At 39.1% G+C, this 19121-nt stretch overlaps 1 protein-coding gene across 1 annotated transcript in view; it reads right to left on the bottom strand.

Annotated features, from left to right (window-relative positions):
• The window catches only part of LOC147233539 (fibronectin type III domain-containing protein 4-like), a 42114-nt gene extending 32221 nt beyond the window's left edge, over positions 1–9893 (bottom strand). The window contains exon 1 of the mRNA XM_086148452.1: positions 9061–9893. Within this exon, the coding sequence (XP_086004578.1) occupies positions 9061–9148 (88 nt within the window). The 5' untranslated portion in view covers positions 9149–9893. The remainder of the gene's footprint in view (positions 1–9060) is intronic.
• Between the last annotated feature and the right edge of the window lie 9228 nt (positions 9894–19121).

Raw genomic sequence — 19121 nt, 5'->3', positions numbered from 1 at the left:
TAACCGGGGTCTGGCTTAGTGCTAACTAAAAGCTTTCTCGGAAGAGAAGATTTCAAGCGTATTCTCAATAAATAGAGGGTGCCAGCCCATCCGATTGAAATTGGGAGAAGAGAAGCATGGTAACTGAATGAAATTAAAAAAAAAAACAACTGAAAAATGGCCAAAAATTCACAAGTAAATCCGAGTACATCTACAACAGCAAGTACAAATGTAAAATAAAACATAGGGGAAGTTGCTAGATTAGATCTGAGGTGTCTCTGAGGCCCAGAATGCAGCGTCACTGATGATATCAACTGCATTTCTATCGATTCATCTAAACCAGGGGACCACTCAAAGAGCCATTTGGACCGTTCCCCCACACTGAAGAAAACACCGGGAGCCACACAACCCTTTTCAAATTTAAAATGAATTAACACGGCATATAAATCATTTATTTTTGCATTTATGCTTTTTTTTTTTTTTAAATCAACGAACAGCTGCAGAGAAAATGAAATTACATTTATGCATGCAACAAAACATTTTGAACTCCGAAAAAAAAAAAATTGGGTTGAAGGCTGCTTTGAAGCAAAATATACGATGCCTATTTGAGTCCGTGTATTTATAAAATAAAAATTATCCATCGGCAGTGAACCAAAAATGCCGTCCTCTCTCTGCGTATTAAAAGCGACAAAAATATTTGAACATGTTTTATTTAGATGTTGCAAGATCACTAGAATCTTCCAATTTAAAATTACATTTTAAAAATGAACAAACTAAAATAAAAATTTTAATTAAATACTCATTAGTTATTTTCAAAAGCCACAGGGAGCCAGCGCATCAGAGCGATCAAAGAGCCGCGAGTTGCCAACCCCTGATCTAAACCAAACATTACGGCATTAAAACTAGCAAAACATCAAGCATCCTCTCTTTTTTTTTTTTTAAACCAGTCAAAGATTTGAGGGCTGTCATGAGTTCTCCATCAAAACTGCAGCTTCAAATCCCACCCACTTTCCAGTCTGGTATTTGATGACGAGGGATCGCTATGTAGGACAGAGATAGAGAAGAAGAAGTGAGATGACGAATGAAGACTTTCGAATATTTTCCCCATCCTTGCGTGGAAACAGAAAATCTGACTGCAGTGAGACCCGTGCAGGTGCAGTGTGGAGGAAACACGTGGACTGTTCTCTTCTAGAGGTGGCACTTTGACAAGTGGCTATAAAATTAAAATACTACATGTGTTTTGGCACAATTACAACATGTGCATGTTCTAAGATGAAGAACTGACAGGAACACACACACACACACAAATGAGTTAGATCCCTTGTGCAGCCACAATCTCATCGATTCTCTACTTGTTATTTTACATTCCGGGCAACTGTGTCTCTCTCTGCAGCCTCTTAACAATAATGAGTGTGTCTCTGTCAGCGACAAAAACAAAAACATGCCTCGTGACACGTGTTGTTTACATCCGTCCTGCGGGCGAACAGTCGTCTGTGACGTACGACTCAACCAGGACAGGCGGGAGTAAATCACAGGGAAGTAACAGTTTGCTGATAGACCCAGACAGCCTAATCTGGCTAATGGCTTTCTCTGTGCCGGATCGATGTGTGTGACAGTGAGTGTGTGTGTGTGTGTGTGCTTGCTGATTGAGAAACAGAAGGGGTAAATCATTACATAAAGGGTAGGAGATTCTGTGATCAGATATGATGTTAACCTCGTGTAAGTTTCTGCGGGTCGACAGAAAGTTACTGATGATTCTTGGATAAATGTCAAGTCGGATAACTTTTCTTCCTTCCCTGTTCTTTACTATCCTTTCTTCTAAGTCTTTTCCTGAGATAATATTGTACAAAAAGTTACAATATCGCTAATTTAAACTTCTGAGACCTGGCATCCACATGTGTTGACATCACATTTTGGACTCTTTTGTGTTCAGTTGAAATTCAGACTGAGTGCCCGTATGTTAACGTCATTCTCCCGAAGCTAAAATCATGTCCAAGGATTATAATTAATTTTTTTGCTTTGTTTTGTTTTGTTTTGTTCATTATTTATCAGGTCCTAATGAGCCAAAACAGAAGAGATGAATTTAAAATGCAAACCATATAAGAGCTTGGGTCCTCGGGCTTTGAGGTAAGTTGTTATTTTTTTTAATAACTTGTTTTTTTCAATGTTTTTATTTAATTATTCAATTCTAGTTTTTAAAAAAATCCTTGACTTTATAAAAACAATTTATATCATTGATATTATTTTGGTGGGAGTAACATCTGATTAATTTCAAGGTAATTTATTGATTAAATAAATCACAGTCTAATTTCTTGCTATTTTATGAGTAGCATTTTCATTTCAAGTGGTATTATGGAAAACAATGAAGTAGAAGTTATTTAACAAAATGAAATGAAATTAAATTAAATGATGAAGATTTACGGCCGTAGTTTAAGAGGGTATGAAGTTAGTTGGTGTGAGAGAGGAGGATATAGAGAATAATGGTGAGATGGAGAGGGTTGATTCACTGTGGCGACCCCTGAAGGGAAAAGCCATAAGGTAAAGAATAAATTAAATTAAATTAAATTAAATTGAATTAAATTAAATTAAATTAAATTAAATTAAATTAAATTAAATTAAATTAAATTAAATCAATATTCATTAAAAAAGGAAACACTTCTTAAAAAATCTCAAACCTATATTTTAGGAAAATATAAACATACAAAGCTGGACGTTTTTTTTTCTCCTTTTCTTTCTGTGAAACATCCCGGTTTTTGAAGTGATACAAAAAGAGCCTCTTTGGAAACATGAGTGTTTAAAAGCTGCAGCCATGTGAGGAGAAACCCTTCCCCGCATTACAATCAGGATGCATCCATTTCAATGAAGACCTCACGTGTCGTCTTTAGCAGCTTCCTCTCCCAACCTCCTCTCACCGTCAACCCCGAGCGTTTCGGGAGGCTTTAATTGGAACCAGGTCAGATTAGCTGTCTAATGTGGGCAGATGTCAACTTCTGTCATCTGAGGGGGGCGAATGTGATCAAAGTTTACAGGGGATGTAGGACAGCTTGTTCACATGAGGATGAAGCTTCGCCCGTGTTTATCTTATGGAAGGTTACATAATCAGCCCAGATAACAGCACAACAATGTGTCTCTGTTGCACAGTTGCTCTCACTCGTATCCCGGTAGCTTGATAAAGATGCCGCTGATCATTAGAGTCAGCTTTTCCACGCAGTTGGAGCGAAATAAAAAGAGCTATGTGAGTCTTTGCAACATTCACAATCTGCTACAAGGGAAAGTTGTTCTGTGGCTATCTGAAATCCCAGCCTTATTACTTCGCCGGGGTAAAAATATGTTTTCAGTAGAATCAGGCGAGTGCCAAAAATTTGAAGCATACGATCGCTGAGCAGCGTGACACCTAGCTGGATTTCGGAGAAAAAAGAAAACATTCTGTTTGAAAATTAAAATAGAAAAAAAAAAAAAGGCCCCGCAAGAATGTCTCATTACCTCGGAAGATTAACAAGAATGTAAAAATGATCTGAATATGTCCAAAAGAGTCCTAAGAAAACTAATTTGAATTACCTTGAAACTGTCAAATAATAAAATTAAAAAAATAATAATAATTTTTAAGAAGTAACATGAAAGAATGATGAAAAAATAAAATGAATAAAATGAATGAAAGACTTTTTTTCTCTCTAAAGTTCTGTGTTTTGTTTATGTATGCACACAAATGCCAAGCAGTGTGTGCATATACAAAAATCTAAGAATTTAAATGACCCTCCGAATTGTTTAGTATGCAGGTCATGGAAAAGACCCGTCTTTTGGCTTCACGTAGAAAAGCCCGGACAGCGGTTCCCTTCTTTCATTAGTATTTTCTTGCAGATTTGCATATTAATCTGTAGTGGGAAACAGATTCAGCCAGCAAGTTTAATGTCGAGGATAGCAAAGGAGATAGCGATCGACAGACACTTGCAATAAGAGAAGAGGAAGAAGAAGTTGATTATATTCCATTCTAGTTTGGCTTTAACTTTTTGTTGAATTGACAAACTGTCAATCACATGTACTGACATATGGAAGCTACAGTAAAACCAAAAACTACAGTGAACCGTGTTTTTAGAAAGAGACGGGTGGAACATGATAAGTCCCTGCACGAAGAACCTCGACAGAAGTGAATCAGGAGCCTCTTGCTGTGCGGCAAACCGCTGTACCAATCCTAACATTCTAAATACCCCCTTTGCTTGAATAAAACAGAGCTGGATAACTTTTATTTCACCGCGTTTAGAGTACTTAAAAATGTCATCCACACCGCACGGCTCATTTATTCCAGAGAATCCAGACTCCAAGCACAGTCGGGGGTAAACTTCAGTGGAGAGAAAATAGATCCTGACAAAATGCCAATGATGTCTTATAAAGAACGGTCACTCGCCATGTGAATTGGCACAAAAAATGGCTTTTTTTCTGCAGCACCATCTTTTCTCTGCACCAGTTAAGTTTAATTTACATGGGAAACAAGCGTATTTGGTTTAGTTCCGTAACTGTTGGTTGTAATCAGCAATAAGGCTCTCGGTCAATCCTGCAGGTTGTTTCTACCTAAGCTTGGTTTCCATTTAATGCATGTTCAGATATGAAGAGAATATTTCCAATCAGCATGTAAAATCACAATAAGGCGGCTGGTGTCAAATCAAATGCTGCAAGGTGGAAAGTGCATGATTAATGACTGGGAGAGCAGCTGTAAATGTAAATGTGAAGCAAACGGAGCTTCTTTATGTGAGCAGCGTTGGAGGCGAACACCGGTTGGGGGAATTTAAAAACCACACTTGAGTGGCTGAATCAATGCAGACCCTCATAAACACAGATGAGCCCTTGTTAGTGTTCAGGCCAGGTGGAACCATGGGTTTTAGATAAATCCTCCAGAGGTCTGAAGCATTACGGCCATATTGTGAGAAAAAAAAAAACCTGATGAGGTTGTAATTTCACGAGGAAAAAAAATAAATAGAGAGTGAATTTTACGATTAAAAAGAAAATGGTCAAGTTTGTAAATCTTTGCAGTTCACTGCATAAGGAAGTGTTTCTTTTTTTTTTATTTCGTTCAATGATTTCAACCATATTGAGTTTATTGTCATTAAATTTGGCTTTTTTCATTTTTCCGCTTTATAAGATAATGACTTTATGAAATTATACTTGTCGCATAGTTTTTTACTCAACTACAAGTATCAGATTACGATAATTACCATCATTAGAAGAATGAGGGTGGCGATGTCAATCAACGGATACTTTCAATAAGAGAAGAGGCTGAAGTTAATAATATTCCACTCCAGTCACTTTTTAATGTTTTTATTTCATTTTTCTTTTCTTTTTTTTAATCTGTATTGTGTTTCTATGTATATCTCCGTATGTTGTCAAGCGTCAAGGAAGGAACCTTAAATAGAATGTATTATTATTATTATTATTATTATTATTATTATCATTATTATTACATACGTGTTGTATCAGGTTTTTTCAGACTAGCAATTCAGGTTATCTAAGCGCAAGTGAATTTCAGCGGTGCTCAGTTAAACAGGACAAAGATAGACAGACAGACAGATAGAAAGAGAGAGAAAGAGAGCGAGAGAGTGAGCGACGTTTCGACTTTCTGATCTTCTGATAGACATCCGATTCAGGTTTTGGCAGTTTTACTGCAGCTGTTTCTCTCTGCTCGAAATATAAAGGCATAAATAGTGAACAGCAAACCACCCACTCGCCTCGGATCCAGCAGACGAAGGGAAGCAGCGATACGTTTGTGTAAAGCAGCGCCGCTGTCATGTCCTTAAAGCTCGCAATGATGAAGAGCAGAGAGCTGCTCTCCTGTACAATTGTGTTCATCTATCACTGCCGTGCAGAACAGCTACCGTCTTATTTCCATACAGAGAAAAAAAAAAAATTTAAAAGGTGTATAATCCCCATTCTTCTCTCTTCTCTCTTAACCTTAACATATATTTTTAAGGTTGAACACAAAGAAGATAAGTTTTTGACCTTGTATGAACAGATGTTGGTGTTTGGCAGCTTCATTGGGCGAATGATATTCAGGATATTTAAAATAGAATTTTAAACTCCAACTGATAGGTGAACAGGGAGAAGATGAAATTTGAATTTTTTTAAAAAAATATGTTGGGTTTTTTTTTGGAACGGAAGGAACAAATCAGTATGGCGGTGCAGCGGTTCGCGGCAGGAAGGCCCTTTATCAATTTTGACGCTGATCCTTTCAGTGAGAAGTATGCATGTTCTCCCAGTTCTGCCAGTCAGGGTTCTCCGGTTTGCTCCTCGATCGAAAAACATGCCATTTTGAAGTAATGAAGACCGTAAATCACGTCTGAACGAGAGAGTGAATGGTTACGTGTCTCTATATGAACCCCAGCCCTCGCCCAACAACAGCTGGCATAGGCTATGCAACCAGTGGGGCTGGATAAGCGGGTATGGATAATGAAAGAAAAAAAAGACTAAAAGGACCAAGATGGGGATGAAAAATAGTCCTGAAAAATACTAAAAAGGCTGATTAGAGTAAAGAAAATGAAAAAAAAGGGCTGAGGATCGAAGCGAAAACTGGCGTTTGAAGGAATAACGGGGGTGCATGGATGAAGACTAAAAAAAAAAGAGTAATACAATGAAATACAAAAGAAATTGCAGTGCATGGGATCAGGTACTCAAAGGTTGCTGGGTGATTTTCAAAAAGAGCAAAGGACAAAATGGAAAGATGGAAAAGAAAGGCGTAGGATGAATTACAAAAAGGATATTAGATATAAAGCCCAGTGAAACAGGAGCAGAGGATGGAGTGGAAGGGTGTAGGATAAAGCAGAAATTGGCTGTAGGATGATGTTATGAAAGGGATCTTGGATTTCTTACAATACAGGCATGGATTAAGTAAAATATAATGGTGAGACATGGTGAAAATAGCAGGGGATGAAGTGAAAGAGGGGTGTGGGAGAAAGCATGATGTCAAATTCAGAGTCTGAGTTAAAGAGTGAAGAGGAGGGAGAGGATTAAGTCGAAGAGGGGGCAGGATGATGTTAAGGGTCTACGACAGGGGTCGGCGACATTTATCACTCAGAGCCATTTGGACCCGTTTCCACATAGTAAAGAAAACTCCGGGAGCCACACGACCCTTTTGAAATTAAAAATGAATGAACATGGTATGTAATGTTATTTATTTTTATTTTATTTTATTTTATTTTTTTACCTTCACGCTATGTATACACAAAATATATGTTGCATTTTTTGAAATCAATGACCAACTGCAGTGAAAACTAAATGATATTTCTGCATGCAACAAAAAAATTTTGAATGCTGAAAAAAAAAAAAAAAAGAATGGGTTGAAGGTTACTTTTAAGCAAAATAATCAATGTCTTCTTGAATTTATGAAAAAAAAATGTCAAACTTAAATTATCCTTGGTCAGCAAACCAAAAATACCGTCCTCACTTTGTGTGCAGTCGCTAAAATAGTTTAACACATTTTATTTTGGTATAAGATCGCCAGAATCTTCCAATTTAAAATGAAATTTTAAAAATGAATGAAGATGGTATGTAACGTTATTTATTTTTATTTTGTTTTATTTTATTTTTTTGCCTTTACGCTATGTATACACAAAATATATGTTGCATTTTTTGAAATCAATGAACAACTGCAGTGAAAACTAAATTATATTTCTGCATGCAATAAAATATTTTGAATGCTGAAAAAAAAAGAAAAAGAGATTGGGTTGATGGTTACTTTTAAGCAAAATAATCAATGTCTTCTTGAATTTATGAAAAAAAAAAAGTCAAACTTAAATTATCCAACATCAGCGAAAAAAAAAAAAAAATTGAACTTATATTATCCTTGGTCAGTGAACCAAAAATACCGTCCTCACTTTGTGTGCAGTCGCTAAATAGTTTAACACATTTTATTTTGGTATAAGATCGCCAGACTCTTCCAATTTAAAATGAAATTTTAAAAATGAATGAACTAAGAATAAAATATATTTTAATAAAATACTCAATTATTTCCAAAAGCCACAGGGAGCCCCGCGTTGCTACGAGAAGGATCTGTGATGTCACAAATCACTCGAAGTCATTCTAGACTTGAGTTCAGTCACAAAATCCGAAGTGGCGACATTAAACACCAGAAACTGCGGAGAAACGGCAGTAAAGTTTGGAAGTGCCCGGTCAAAGCAGTAAAGCAAGGGATGTACCAGCGGGGTCTGGCTCCATCTCCAACCCCTCGATTCATGCGGTTCAGTCTGAAATCCCACGGCCTCCTTCAGGACGGGCGTGCAGGTTCTGACACCGGATGCGGAAAAACACAGGCCGCGGAAAACGGCAGAAATCCGGCAGAACAAAACGAATTCGCCGTTGGCTGTTACCTGGTCGAGGTCAAACCGGCGCCCTTGATAAAACGAACCTTTACGCTTGTTAAAAACCATCCGAGGCCACATTATCTGACAGTGTCACCGTGTCCGCCATCTGTGCGCGTGTGTGTTCATGCATGTGTCGAGAGGAAGGGCACTTTCTAAATGTTTCTCACTTCATTTTGAATTCATCACAGACAGATTCCCCTTGAGTTTGACATAATTAGTGTTTGTAAAAGCCCAAGAATTTCCTTGATATAAAATTAGAGGCTCAGCAGGAGGGAAGCGTGTGGTGCTGCAGGGGGCTTGTATTGATTAGACCACCTGCAGATCCAAGGATATGCAGACGGAGCCACCTTTGCGGTGAGAAAATGAAATAACTTGCCTTTTTCTTTGGTAAAACACGGTCCGAACGCGATCTTTTATCACGTATGTGTTTTCTTTTGAGAAAAATTTCACCCCAAATTCAATATATTAATGAATTAAATATTTAACAGCATGCAAAAAGCTCACGCTGCTCCCAAAGCATTATGTTCTGATTGTCTCAATAAATATATCGCCGTGATTTTGTTGCATATACATCATATATTTCACCTTTTTATTTTCCTTTTTAGTGCCATTTGCTCTCATGATTAATCGTAACTATAGGTAGCGGATCTCATATGAAGCACAGCTTTTAAAATTCACAAAACAAGTCAAATGTTTGGTAACTTTTGCAGGCAAAGAAAAGGTCAAACAGACTCACTTCCTTCCACCATGGCCGTTTTTTCCCAGCAGGCCAGCAGCAGCAGCAGCAGCAGCAGCCAGAGGTCCAGGTGAAGAGATGCGGTCATAACCTTCGCTATCTCCGTGCGTTAAAACGCACACGCACACACCAGATCCCCCGCTCACCCTCTTTTCCCTTTCCCGTTACAGCACTGGAAGTTCTTCCACGGGGTCACCACGGGTCACTCCGCATCTCCTTCCCCAGCCTCCGTCCCTCAACCTCCGCCTCCAACTTGCGCCGAGCGGCCGAGCAGCCGCAGGTGTCGATCGGTGAGCGACAGCCAGGCGCGGCCGGTCGGTGTGCGGAAGCCGCGCAGCAGCACTCCCGCAACGCTCCCGCAGCCTCCCGCAGCGCCCCGCAGCCCGCTAACAGGTAGTTCGACCCCTCGTACTCAGTTGAATCTCTCCTCCAAAATGGCCAAGCGGAGACGCGCCCCTGGTGCCCCCCCGCGGGTCTTCGCTTCCCGCCCCCCCCGGGAGTTTCAGCAGCGCCCGGCCGGCTTTTCCCCACCGCCCTCCGGGCGGGGACGGAGCGGAGATCACCGGTGTCGGTTCGGGGAAATGACGGGGGGAGGACGGAGGCGCTCCGGGGAGGGAGAGCGAGAAGCGAGGAGGTGTCTCATCCGGAGCTGCGTTAATCTGACGGATTACAGGGGAGGAAAAAAAAATAAAATAAAATAAGGAAAAGCCGGAGGAGGAGAGGGTGTCTTTGTCTGCCGGGGCTTCGATGGCAGCCCAACTCTTCACTCACGCATGCACGCGTACACGCACGCACGGAGGAGGTTCTCTCAGCAACCACACTGACGCTACAAATCTCGCTACTAACAGACGGTGGAGGAGGAGGAAGAGGAGGAGGAAGAGGAGGAGGAAGAGGAGGAGGAGGAGGAGGAGAGGGGAGGAAGGGCCGGGGCGCATTCCATCACTCGGAACCACCTGCGCGTCAACACTGCGCGATAAAGCGCATGTGAAAGAAATGCACATCTGGATACCAGTTTGGTAAACATCTTCAGTGCCAATCGAATCGTACATATTTATTTTATTTTATTTTATCTTATTTTATTTTATTTTATTTTATTTTATTTTATTTTATTTTATTTTATTTTATTTAAATTAAATTAAATTGAATTAAATTAAATCAAATTAAAATATCTATCAATTTACTATTTTTTTGTTTATTTTACATTAGTCTTTAACAGCTGACACTTTTTTTTTCTTCGCTGTACATGCACTGCAGTCAGAGCTGCGCTCATCTGCATATGTAATTGCTGGCTATTTAATCTGCACTCATCCTAGCATTTTGCACTTTGTGAGTTACAAGCTGCACTCAAATGTCTAAGCTGCACTGCCAACCCTGTTCATATTTATAATAATGTTTACACTATCATTATTTCTAATCAATACATATATAAATGCACCACAGACAGCAAAGTGAGAATTTCACTGTACTGGAAAACATATTAGTACACTCTGCATGTGACAATATATGAATTTGAATCTTGAACTGGGTAAGTAGGAAGGCTCTATTAGAAGTAAATGAGAGTCGACAAACATAACATTTAATGTTTATCGTTGAAATTATGTGATCTTTTTTTATTTTAATAGTATTCAATTTTAGTTGAGTTTCATTTTGGTAAATGCATAAATCTTTTGTTGGTCTGAACCCCAATCGTTTTCAGTAATATGACCCTTTTTATCCTCTCTAATGTTCTGTATTTTTTTAAAAGTTCACTTCTTTTAGTGTTCCTGTATTTTTGAAAAAACATATTTTACCCAATGTTTTGGCTTTTTCCAACTTTTAGTTGTTTTATTTTTCCCCAGCATTTCACAAATTTCTTCACTTTTAGATTCAGACACTTCTTTGCCTATTTAGAAATTAACATTTTATGTCGATTTTTTTTTTTCTTTAATTATTTGTACGCAAGGTCTTTTTTTTTAAATTGATAGAAAACTTTACCGATGTTACTTTCCGGGAGTCCGATGGCACTTCATCTCAGACGTATGTTAATTTAATTTATTTTAGGAACTGGATTCATTACATATTCAGTGATGTACTGTACGCGCCGATTGATCGCATCATTCTGAAAATGATCGGAAAAATCGGTGCAGAAATGAGAAGTGTGTTTAAATTCAGCCAACCTAATCTTTCATTTTTCCCTTCCTCCCTCCAGAAAGGATTCAGAAATGTTGATTTTCTTCTCCCCTGCGATCTGATTGGATATCCATTTGCCTCTCAGGCTTTTGTTTCCTCCTCTAACCACTTTCTTTAATCTGATTGTGTTTTGAGCCCCAAGTCAGAGACTGCTGAACACAGAGGGACAAACAACACATGAAAACCTCTCTTTTACTTTGACCGGCGTTTGCTATGGTCTCACTAGGGGGAGACATCATATAACCGAAGGGAAACCAGCCTCGGCTTCCCCTCGGTAATACAACGTTTCATCAGATTAGCTCAACATGAAGCTGTGATTTCTGTCAAAGTTCAATTCAGGTGCCTCCAAACTCCCTTAAAGTCCTTCTCTATGATAAAATGTGTCATCCGTCCCGGAGACGCTGTTCTTCAAAACAGCAATTTGATGATGTCTCGGTACGAAGCCTGAGGGCCAGCACATACTCCGGGGCCGTCATTGATCTCGCGCCGGAGCTTTTCGATCTTGGCCCTGATTTATCTAACCATTAATGCACTGCAGCAATAACCTGCCCGCAAAGTCATACACTGTGACATCTTTGACATCCCAGAAGGAGGGGACACAAGGTTCGACCATTGATTTTCCCAGATCAAATGGGCCTAGAATGTCTTTGAAAAGCGGCATGAGGAGTGACGCCATCTTGAACGGGGAACGATTCATCAGTCCTGGTTGGTAAAATGACTTTTTCGGTCTGACATTGTCAAAGATGAACTGTGAAGTTTATATATATATATATATATATATATATATAAATTTAGAATAACGTTTACACTATCATTATATCTTATCAATACATATCTAATGTATATCACATACATATAAATATAATATCAATACATATCACACATATATACATACACAGATATATATATATTTTATTTTAATTTGCAATTTATGGTCTATTTGTTTTTGTTTTTTTTGTTTTTTTTATATCAAGCAAAAAAGAAAGAATAAGTTTACTATTATTGTAAATTCTATCCATCTATTCTATGTGCTGTTATGCAAATGTTGTGATAATGCATCTTCTGCAAACTCAAACGTCACAAAACCTCAATTGGGATTTCTCATCCCCTCATTATATTCATATTACATATAGTGTAAGTAATTTTCATAACATGGCAAAAAAAAGTAACTAAAAAGAAAATAAATATTAGCTATTTGAGGTATTTTGTGATTTACTGCGTCTCTTATATACATGAAAAAAAAGAAAAATTAAATTCCGGTTAATGTGTATGCATGCAAAAGTTTCCGTGTTCCACTTCTAATGGGGCAGCACGTCTGTATATTCAGTCAGTATATTCTTTAAGGGGTGTAAATAATCCTTTGTAACTTCTTTCTTTCCCTGAAGCCCTTCCTAGTCCAGTCTCAGTAACTGTCCCATTATTTGGGGGTCGTAATTTAAACATTGGAAATGGAATGAAGACGTGAGATGATGTGTTTCTCAATATATTCACGTCACTGTGCGTGTCTGTATGTGTGTGTGTGTGTGTTTAGCTGAATCTGCATTTGCTCTCAGCATTTTATGAACATTTCTTTCAGTCTAAGGAATTCTGTTGCTCCTTTGTATTCTTATATGTTTTCCAAGGACAATCTAACTGTACGTAATAAATATTTGCCCACTGATGTCTATCAAAGTTGGCATATTGAAATTTGACCCTGTGATATGTGAAAAATACATGAAAACTACATGAAAGTCAGTCAAAGTATGTGTTTCAGTCATTATCTTATAAGTGTCGTATTATTGATTTTCTAGATTTACCTCAAGTTAAGTATTTAGAGACAAAGGGTGAATCTATTACTGAAGGCATTTTCCAAATACCATACATTTATTTTGTCATACCCATTTCCCTTCATTTTGAGGCTGCATGTTCTCCTCACGTCTGTCTGCAGGTTTTCTCCAGGTTCTCTTTCTTTTCTACCAGTCCAAGAACATTTTAGCTATTAAATTGAAGACTTTAAAAATGTTCCATAGGTGCGAGTGAGAGAATAAACGGCTGCACGACTCGGTATGCGGCCCTTTGATTGACAGGTGACCAGTCAGAGTCAAACCGCCCCCCCCCAGATTGGCACTCCCTGAGAGCAGGATAAGTGATTTATGCAATGAATTTGTGTGCTTTGTGTTGAATATTTGTTGCAGTTGTGGTCTGGTGTATGTTATAAGTGCCATTAAACTGTGCACTTCCTATCTATATGAAGTATACATATATGATAAGTGGTAAAAAGGGTTTTGTGTGAACGGGTGAATCCTTTTACCTTTCCTGACACACACTTTTTAGAAGAGAGAACCAGTGCACCTGGAGGAAATTCATGTAGTTTTCACCGCATCTATATTTTATGCAAGAGTATATATTTACCCTTTCGGGGAGTTACCCTTTCTTGATCCTTCTCTTTTGTGCTTTGTGTTTTTGCATGGTATGTGTGAACCAACACACACATTTTCTCTCTCTCGCCCTATCATTCATGGAAAAAAAAAATGTCAGCATTATATTTTTCTATTTTCTATCAGGCGTATTTATCGGGTTACTTACTTGAGGAGGAAAATAACTCAAAATTCCCCATAGACTGACCTGACCTTTATATTTTTAATGCAATTATTCAAGCCCTTGTTTTCTACATGAGGTGAAAGAAGATAAAATGGCCGATAAGCTCCGTATTTTGCTTTGAACACAGACACAAGGAGGGAAGGCGTTATTGCCGATTAAAAATGACCTTTACAAATACTTAATTACTGCCATGTTGTTGTTAAAGTTCCACTTTATTGCTCACCTGACGGGCCGAGCTTCCTCTCCGTTCCCTGCAAAACTTGAAGGAAAAAAAAAATCAAGTTTTACACCCTTGTTTGCTCCAGTATGCTAATGAGGCGTTTTTCCTCCCGAAAAAAATAAGGAGAGGAAGAGAAGAAGAGAAAGAAAAAGCCCTGCAGTCATGAGTCATAACACAGGGATTACAGGCATGGCTGCGTCGAATAACAAAACAGCAAAGCAATAATGGGAATTTCCCCACTGACTTCAGGCTGTCATTTACTTTTCAATGTTTCAATGTTTTCAAATTGAATTAATTTTTCTTTAAAATCAATGTGAAGGACAATACCTCTATCTATCTATCTATCTATCTATCTATCTATCTATCTATCTATCTATCTATCTATCTATCTATCTATCTATCTATCTATCTATCTATCTATCTATTTTTTTATTTATAGATTATAGATCTGTGTTAAAAATGAAAATCAAGTTTTGATTTCAAAGTCTGCTTTATTCTCAATTTCTCCGAAAATATCAATTTTTCTGGACATACAAAGGAATAGAGGAATGGTGCCATGAAATGTGCAAAATGATAATAATAGTAATAACAACAAAAACAACAACAACAACAATAACAATAATAATAATAATGATAATAATAATAATAGAGTCCAAATTAAACGGTAATTAAATAGAAGGGTGCACTTCAACACAAGACAGTGAAAATTAATGCTATTTCTTTCAATGAAGTGTTAAGTAATTATTATTTTGTTGACCCCCCCATCGTCATCTCCAGGTACAACACTCAAACACACTGACACACAGAAACAGACACAGAGACACACACACACACACACACACACACAGACACACACAGACACACACAGACACACACACACACACACACACACACACACACACACACACACACACACACACACAGAGACGCACACACAGAGACGCACACACACACACGGAGACACACACGGCGACACACACAAACACACACACTTTGTGCAGGTGAGGTGATGACGTCAGTGCCTCTCGTGTGCTGCTTCTGTCCACCAGGTGACGCTGGCAGCCTGCAGAAGATCATCCGACCCTTTGGGCAAATCTCAGATTATGACTCAACCCACTTCAGACCATCTTCTTCCTCAAGATTTGGCGTTGATTCTTCGGAGTGAGACTCAACACACACACTTCTGAGATACACCATTTCAAGTAGATGAATGGAATTATATGTAACATAAATGATCATTGTATGCAAGAGAATCTTAGTTACTATATTCTCTATAGTCTCAGATTCGTATCAAATGTTTGTCAGGAAGTTACACAAAAACAATTATAAATATTATTTTCTAAAAATTATTTCACCCCTAATTAGACCCCCAGTAGTCGATCACCCCTAAGAAAGTAAGAGCTAATTATTAGATTTTGATAATTAATCTTGATAGAAATGTGACAAATTGGACTGAAGGATTAATAAGACATATTGAAATTTGAAATTTGTCATAAGAAGTATTCATGTCTCTGTTCATGCTTGTGTGAGAAAGCAGCAGCAGATGCATCAAGGTTGGATGCAACATGAATTTTGCTCCTTACAACCATTTTCATCTCCTTCCTCGTCACGCATTTATCGAAAAGTAAAGGAAGCGTCGAGCTATAAGGCGGATTTGACAAAAAATAGAGCATCCTTAATTTGGTAAAACCCCTTTCTGGCCTCTGTAATGAGTTATGACTGTTTAAATTCACTCTTCAGATTCTGCCCACATCATGTTTACTTCACAAACCACTCCTGCCATCTTGAAACACAACTTTAAAAAGACATCTTTATGAAAAATAAATATGTCCCTGATTAAAAATAAGCGCTGAGCTGCAGGGCTCGTTCCAATTCTTCACAGCCGAGTGCTTTTTTTCACTGACACCCCCTCAATGCAGATTACAACACATAATGACGTCCAGCGCCACTAATAAAATGCGCAGCTTGCTGTGATTTATCATTTTAATTCATATTATCTATATCTGAGGACTGCTGTCATCTGACTTCCGCATCTACATCTTATTCACTGTCCTGTTGTACGTAATGATTCTTTTTTTCAACTCTTTTTCGCACGTTAATGGAGCCGACACAGATCAAAAGCCACCCACATGAAAAATACTAAATCTTTCCTTAAGGGTAGAGGAGGAGTTTTCAAGAGGGCTAATTCGATTTTTTTTTTTTTTTTTTTTTTTTTTCTCCCTTTTCTTTGCTAATGATGGAAGCCAGCCATGCATAGGCTAAGTGAGTAGCTCCACATATGGTGCTGGCGTGTGCAGCAGCCACAAGGAATGTCAGTTTTAGTAAAGCGGCGGCTCACCGTCTGCCCACGCCCAACCCGCGGGGGCCGCCGTGCTTTCACTTCATCCGTGGGATCAAATGGAATCGATCGGATCTCGAGCCGAGGGGGCCGAGGTCTCGACCCTAACAGCAGGGATGCACTCGCCCTGTTCGAGGGGGGGAGTAGCAGCAAGTGTTGGCGCAGATGTTAGCGCTTCCACCTCACGGCAAGATGGTTCCTGGTTCAAGTCCAACAGTACGCTTCACTGTGTGGAGTTTGTTCTCTCCTTGTCTACTTGGGGTTTCTCCCAGTTCAAAAAAACAGCAATGAAGACACTAAATGGTGAATGTTTGTATGCCTCGTGATCCATAAATAACCATGGTGAACCCCCGCTTCTGGGATAGGCTCCAGCCCTTTGCAACCCGGGACCAGTTTTATGCATGAAAATGTTTCAGCGGACTGGTTAAAGGTGTAGGGGTTTAAATAATAACCAACTTCTATCAATTCACAGTATTTAATCTGAATACAATGATTATGTTAGGCAATTAGAATCAGTGGGTCGATCTCCGACTAAGAATGACCCTTCTGCGATCTCATTGTTTGCATGTTCCCTCCCGTAAGACTCTTTAGCAGCTTTTGTTTCTGGCTAATTTTTTTTATGGGTTAGCTTTTGTAGCTAATGTGTTTTTTTGTTTTTTTTTGCCGCAACAGTAAGGCGAAGGCGGAAACTGACGTTTTTCAAAATAAGATCCGGAAGGTCTAATGAAAAAATTGTAATTTGTACCAAGAATGATATTCTTTGCGAACCCAAACCAAGTCATCTGCAGATCGTTACCGTTACCTTGAGTTTGTGCGAGTGTTGGAGAATGCCATCATCTTCTGTCCTATCCAGCGAAAACCGTTGAGGAGGGGCTCAAACGTTCGGGATGATGGGGCATGATTTTATTCTAGAATCAAGATTTGCGTCTCATATAGATTAAGACGCAACCTCTCTCCATATCTGGATCTAAATAAACAGATCTTGTTTGGTTGGTAATGACCGAGATAACAAATGACCAAATATTGGCGCAGATGTGCTGAAAGATTTCCAAAACATTTAGACAAAAAAATAATAAAATCTGAATAAAATCAACAATTTTTTTTTAACTAAAGGACTTTGCTGAAATCAAAAGCAGTAAGTGCAGTTTGCACAAAAAATAATAAGGGGGTGTTGTGAAATTAGCAAGGAATTCAGAATGAGATCACAAAGGTAAGGTTTTGAAAATATTATCCCCCCCGACAGATGACAAAAAAAGAACTGCCAAGGACTTTTGGCACAAGTATTTTGGGGGTCAGAAGGGGAAGCTTTTGGCAAGCTCTGTTGAGCGGGGCACCCCTGTGGGACACCCACATAATATTTTTTTCCACGGGCACCGCCAAGCGGGCACTTTTGCACTTCCTTCACGCAGACGTCCTCATAGTTCTCCACGGATCATGCAAGTGATGATGGTCAAGGGGTGACGGAGCATCTGTGTGTCCCGGCGACAGAGTGCCTGTCAGGAGGGGGGGGGGGGGACGCTGGGCTGGATCAAGAGTTGATCTGACCAGAGATTTTTGTCAGCTGGTGAAAAGAAAGGAGACTGCGGGTCTTGGGGTTAGACTGTGTTTTTCATGCGCGGCTCAGGGACGAGCAGAGCTGGAGGGTTCGGGAGTGTCTGATTCACAGAAACGTCTGGCTGTAGCTTCTCATCTTAGAGGATTAGACACCTCCTGGACATTTTTTTTTTTTATTATTATATATTCTCTCTTTCCCCTCTGTGTTTCATCATCCTGGTGTTGGAGTAGCCAAGATTGGAAAAAAAGTAAAAAAAAGTATTGTATGATCTCATTATTTAACTGTTAAAAATCCTTATCTATAATCTATATAAACAATTCATTTTAGATCAATTTTCAAAGATCTAGAAATACCGTATGGATCCTTTCAGGAATTGTAACTGCATGCAGCTAAAGATTGAACTGAACTGGTGATAAAAGGTGATGTTTATATGGTTCTGTTGGAGCTGCATTGCACTTTTGTAGTCCAAGAAAAAGCATACAACAGGGTGCCGAGAGAGGAACTCTGGTTTGTATGAGATAGTCTGGATTGCCAGAGAAGTATGATAGACTGGTGCAGGACATGTATGCTCGCTGTGAGACAGTGGTGAGGTGTGCTGAAAGTGTAACAGAGAAGTTCAAGGTGGAGCTAGGGCTTCCTCAGGGATCTGCTCTGAGCCCCTTCTTGTTTGCAGTGGTGTTGGACAGGCTGACAGATGAGGCAAGACAGGAATCTCCATGGACCATGATGTTTGCAGATGACATTATGATTTGTTGTGAGAGTAGTAAACATGTTGAGGAAAATCTAGATAGGTGGAGGTATGCTATATATATGTGTGCGTGAATAAGAAGAACCAAATGAAACGGTGAGGCTACGGGGAGTGCAGATCAAGAAGTTTGAGGTACGTAGGGTCAACAGTCCTGAGCAACGGAGAGTATGGAAAAGAGGTGAAGAGACGGGTTCAAGCCGGTTGGAATGGGTGGAGAAGAGTGTCAGGGGTACTACGAGATAGAAGACTATCAGCCAGAATGAAAGGAAAGGCGTACAAGACAGTGGTGAGACCAGCGATTCTCTATGGTTTAGAAACAGTGACACTGACAAAAAGGCAGGAAGCAGAGCTGGAGGTTGTAGAGAAGAATATGTTTTGGAGAGAATGTCAGAGAAGCCAGACTGAGATGGTTGGGTCATGTACAGAGGAGGGATAGTGAATATATTGGAAG

This window comes from Fistularia commersonii, chromosome 6, assembly GCF_037954325.1.
Source record: "Fistularia commersonii isolate RoL2024-O1a breed Wild chromosome 6, RoL_Fcom_v1.0, whole genome shotgun sequence".
Taxonomy (NCBI): Eukaryota; Metazoa; Chordata; class Actinopteri; order Syngnathiformes; family Fistulariidae; genus Fistularia; species Fistularia commersonii.
The sequence above is the reverse complement of the archived record's forward strand: the minus strand, read 5'-3'. Positions and strand labels throughout refer to the sequence as shown.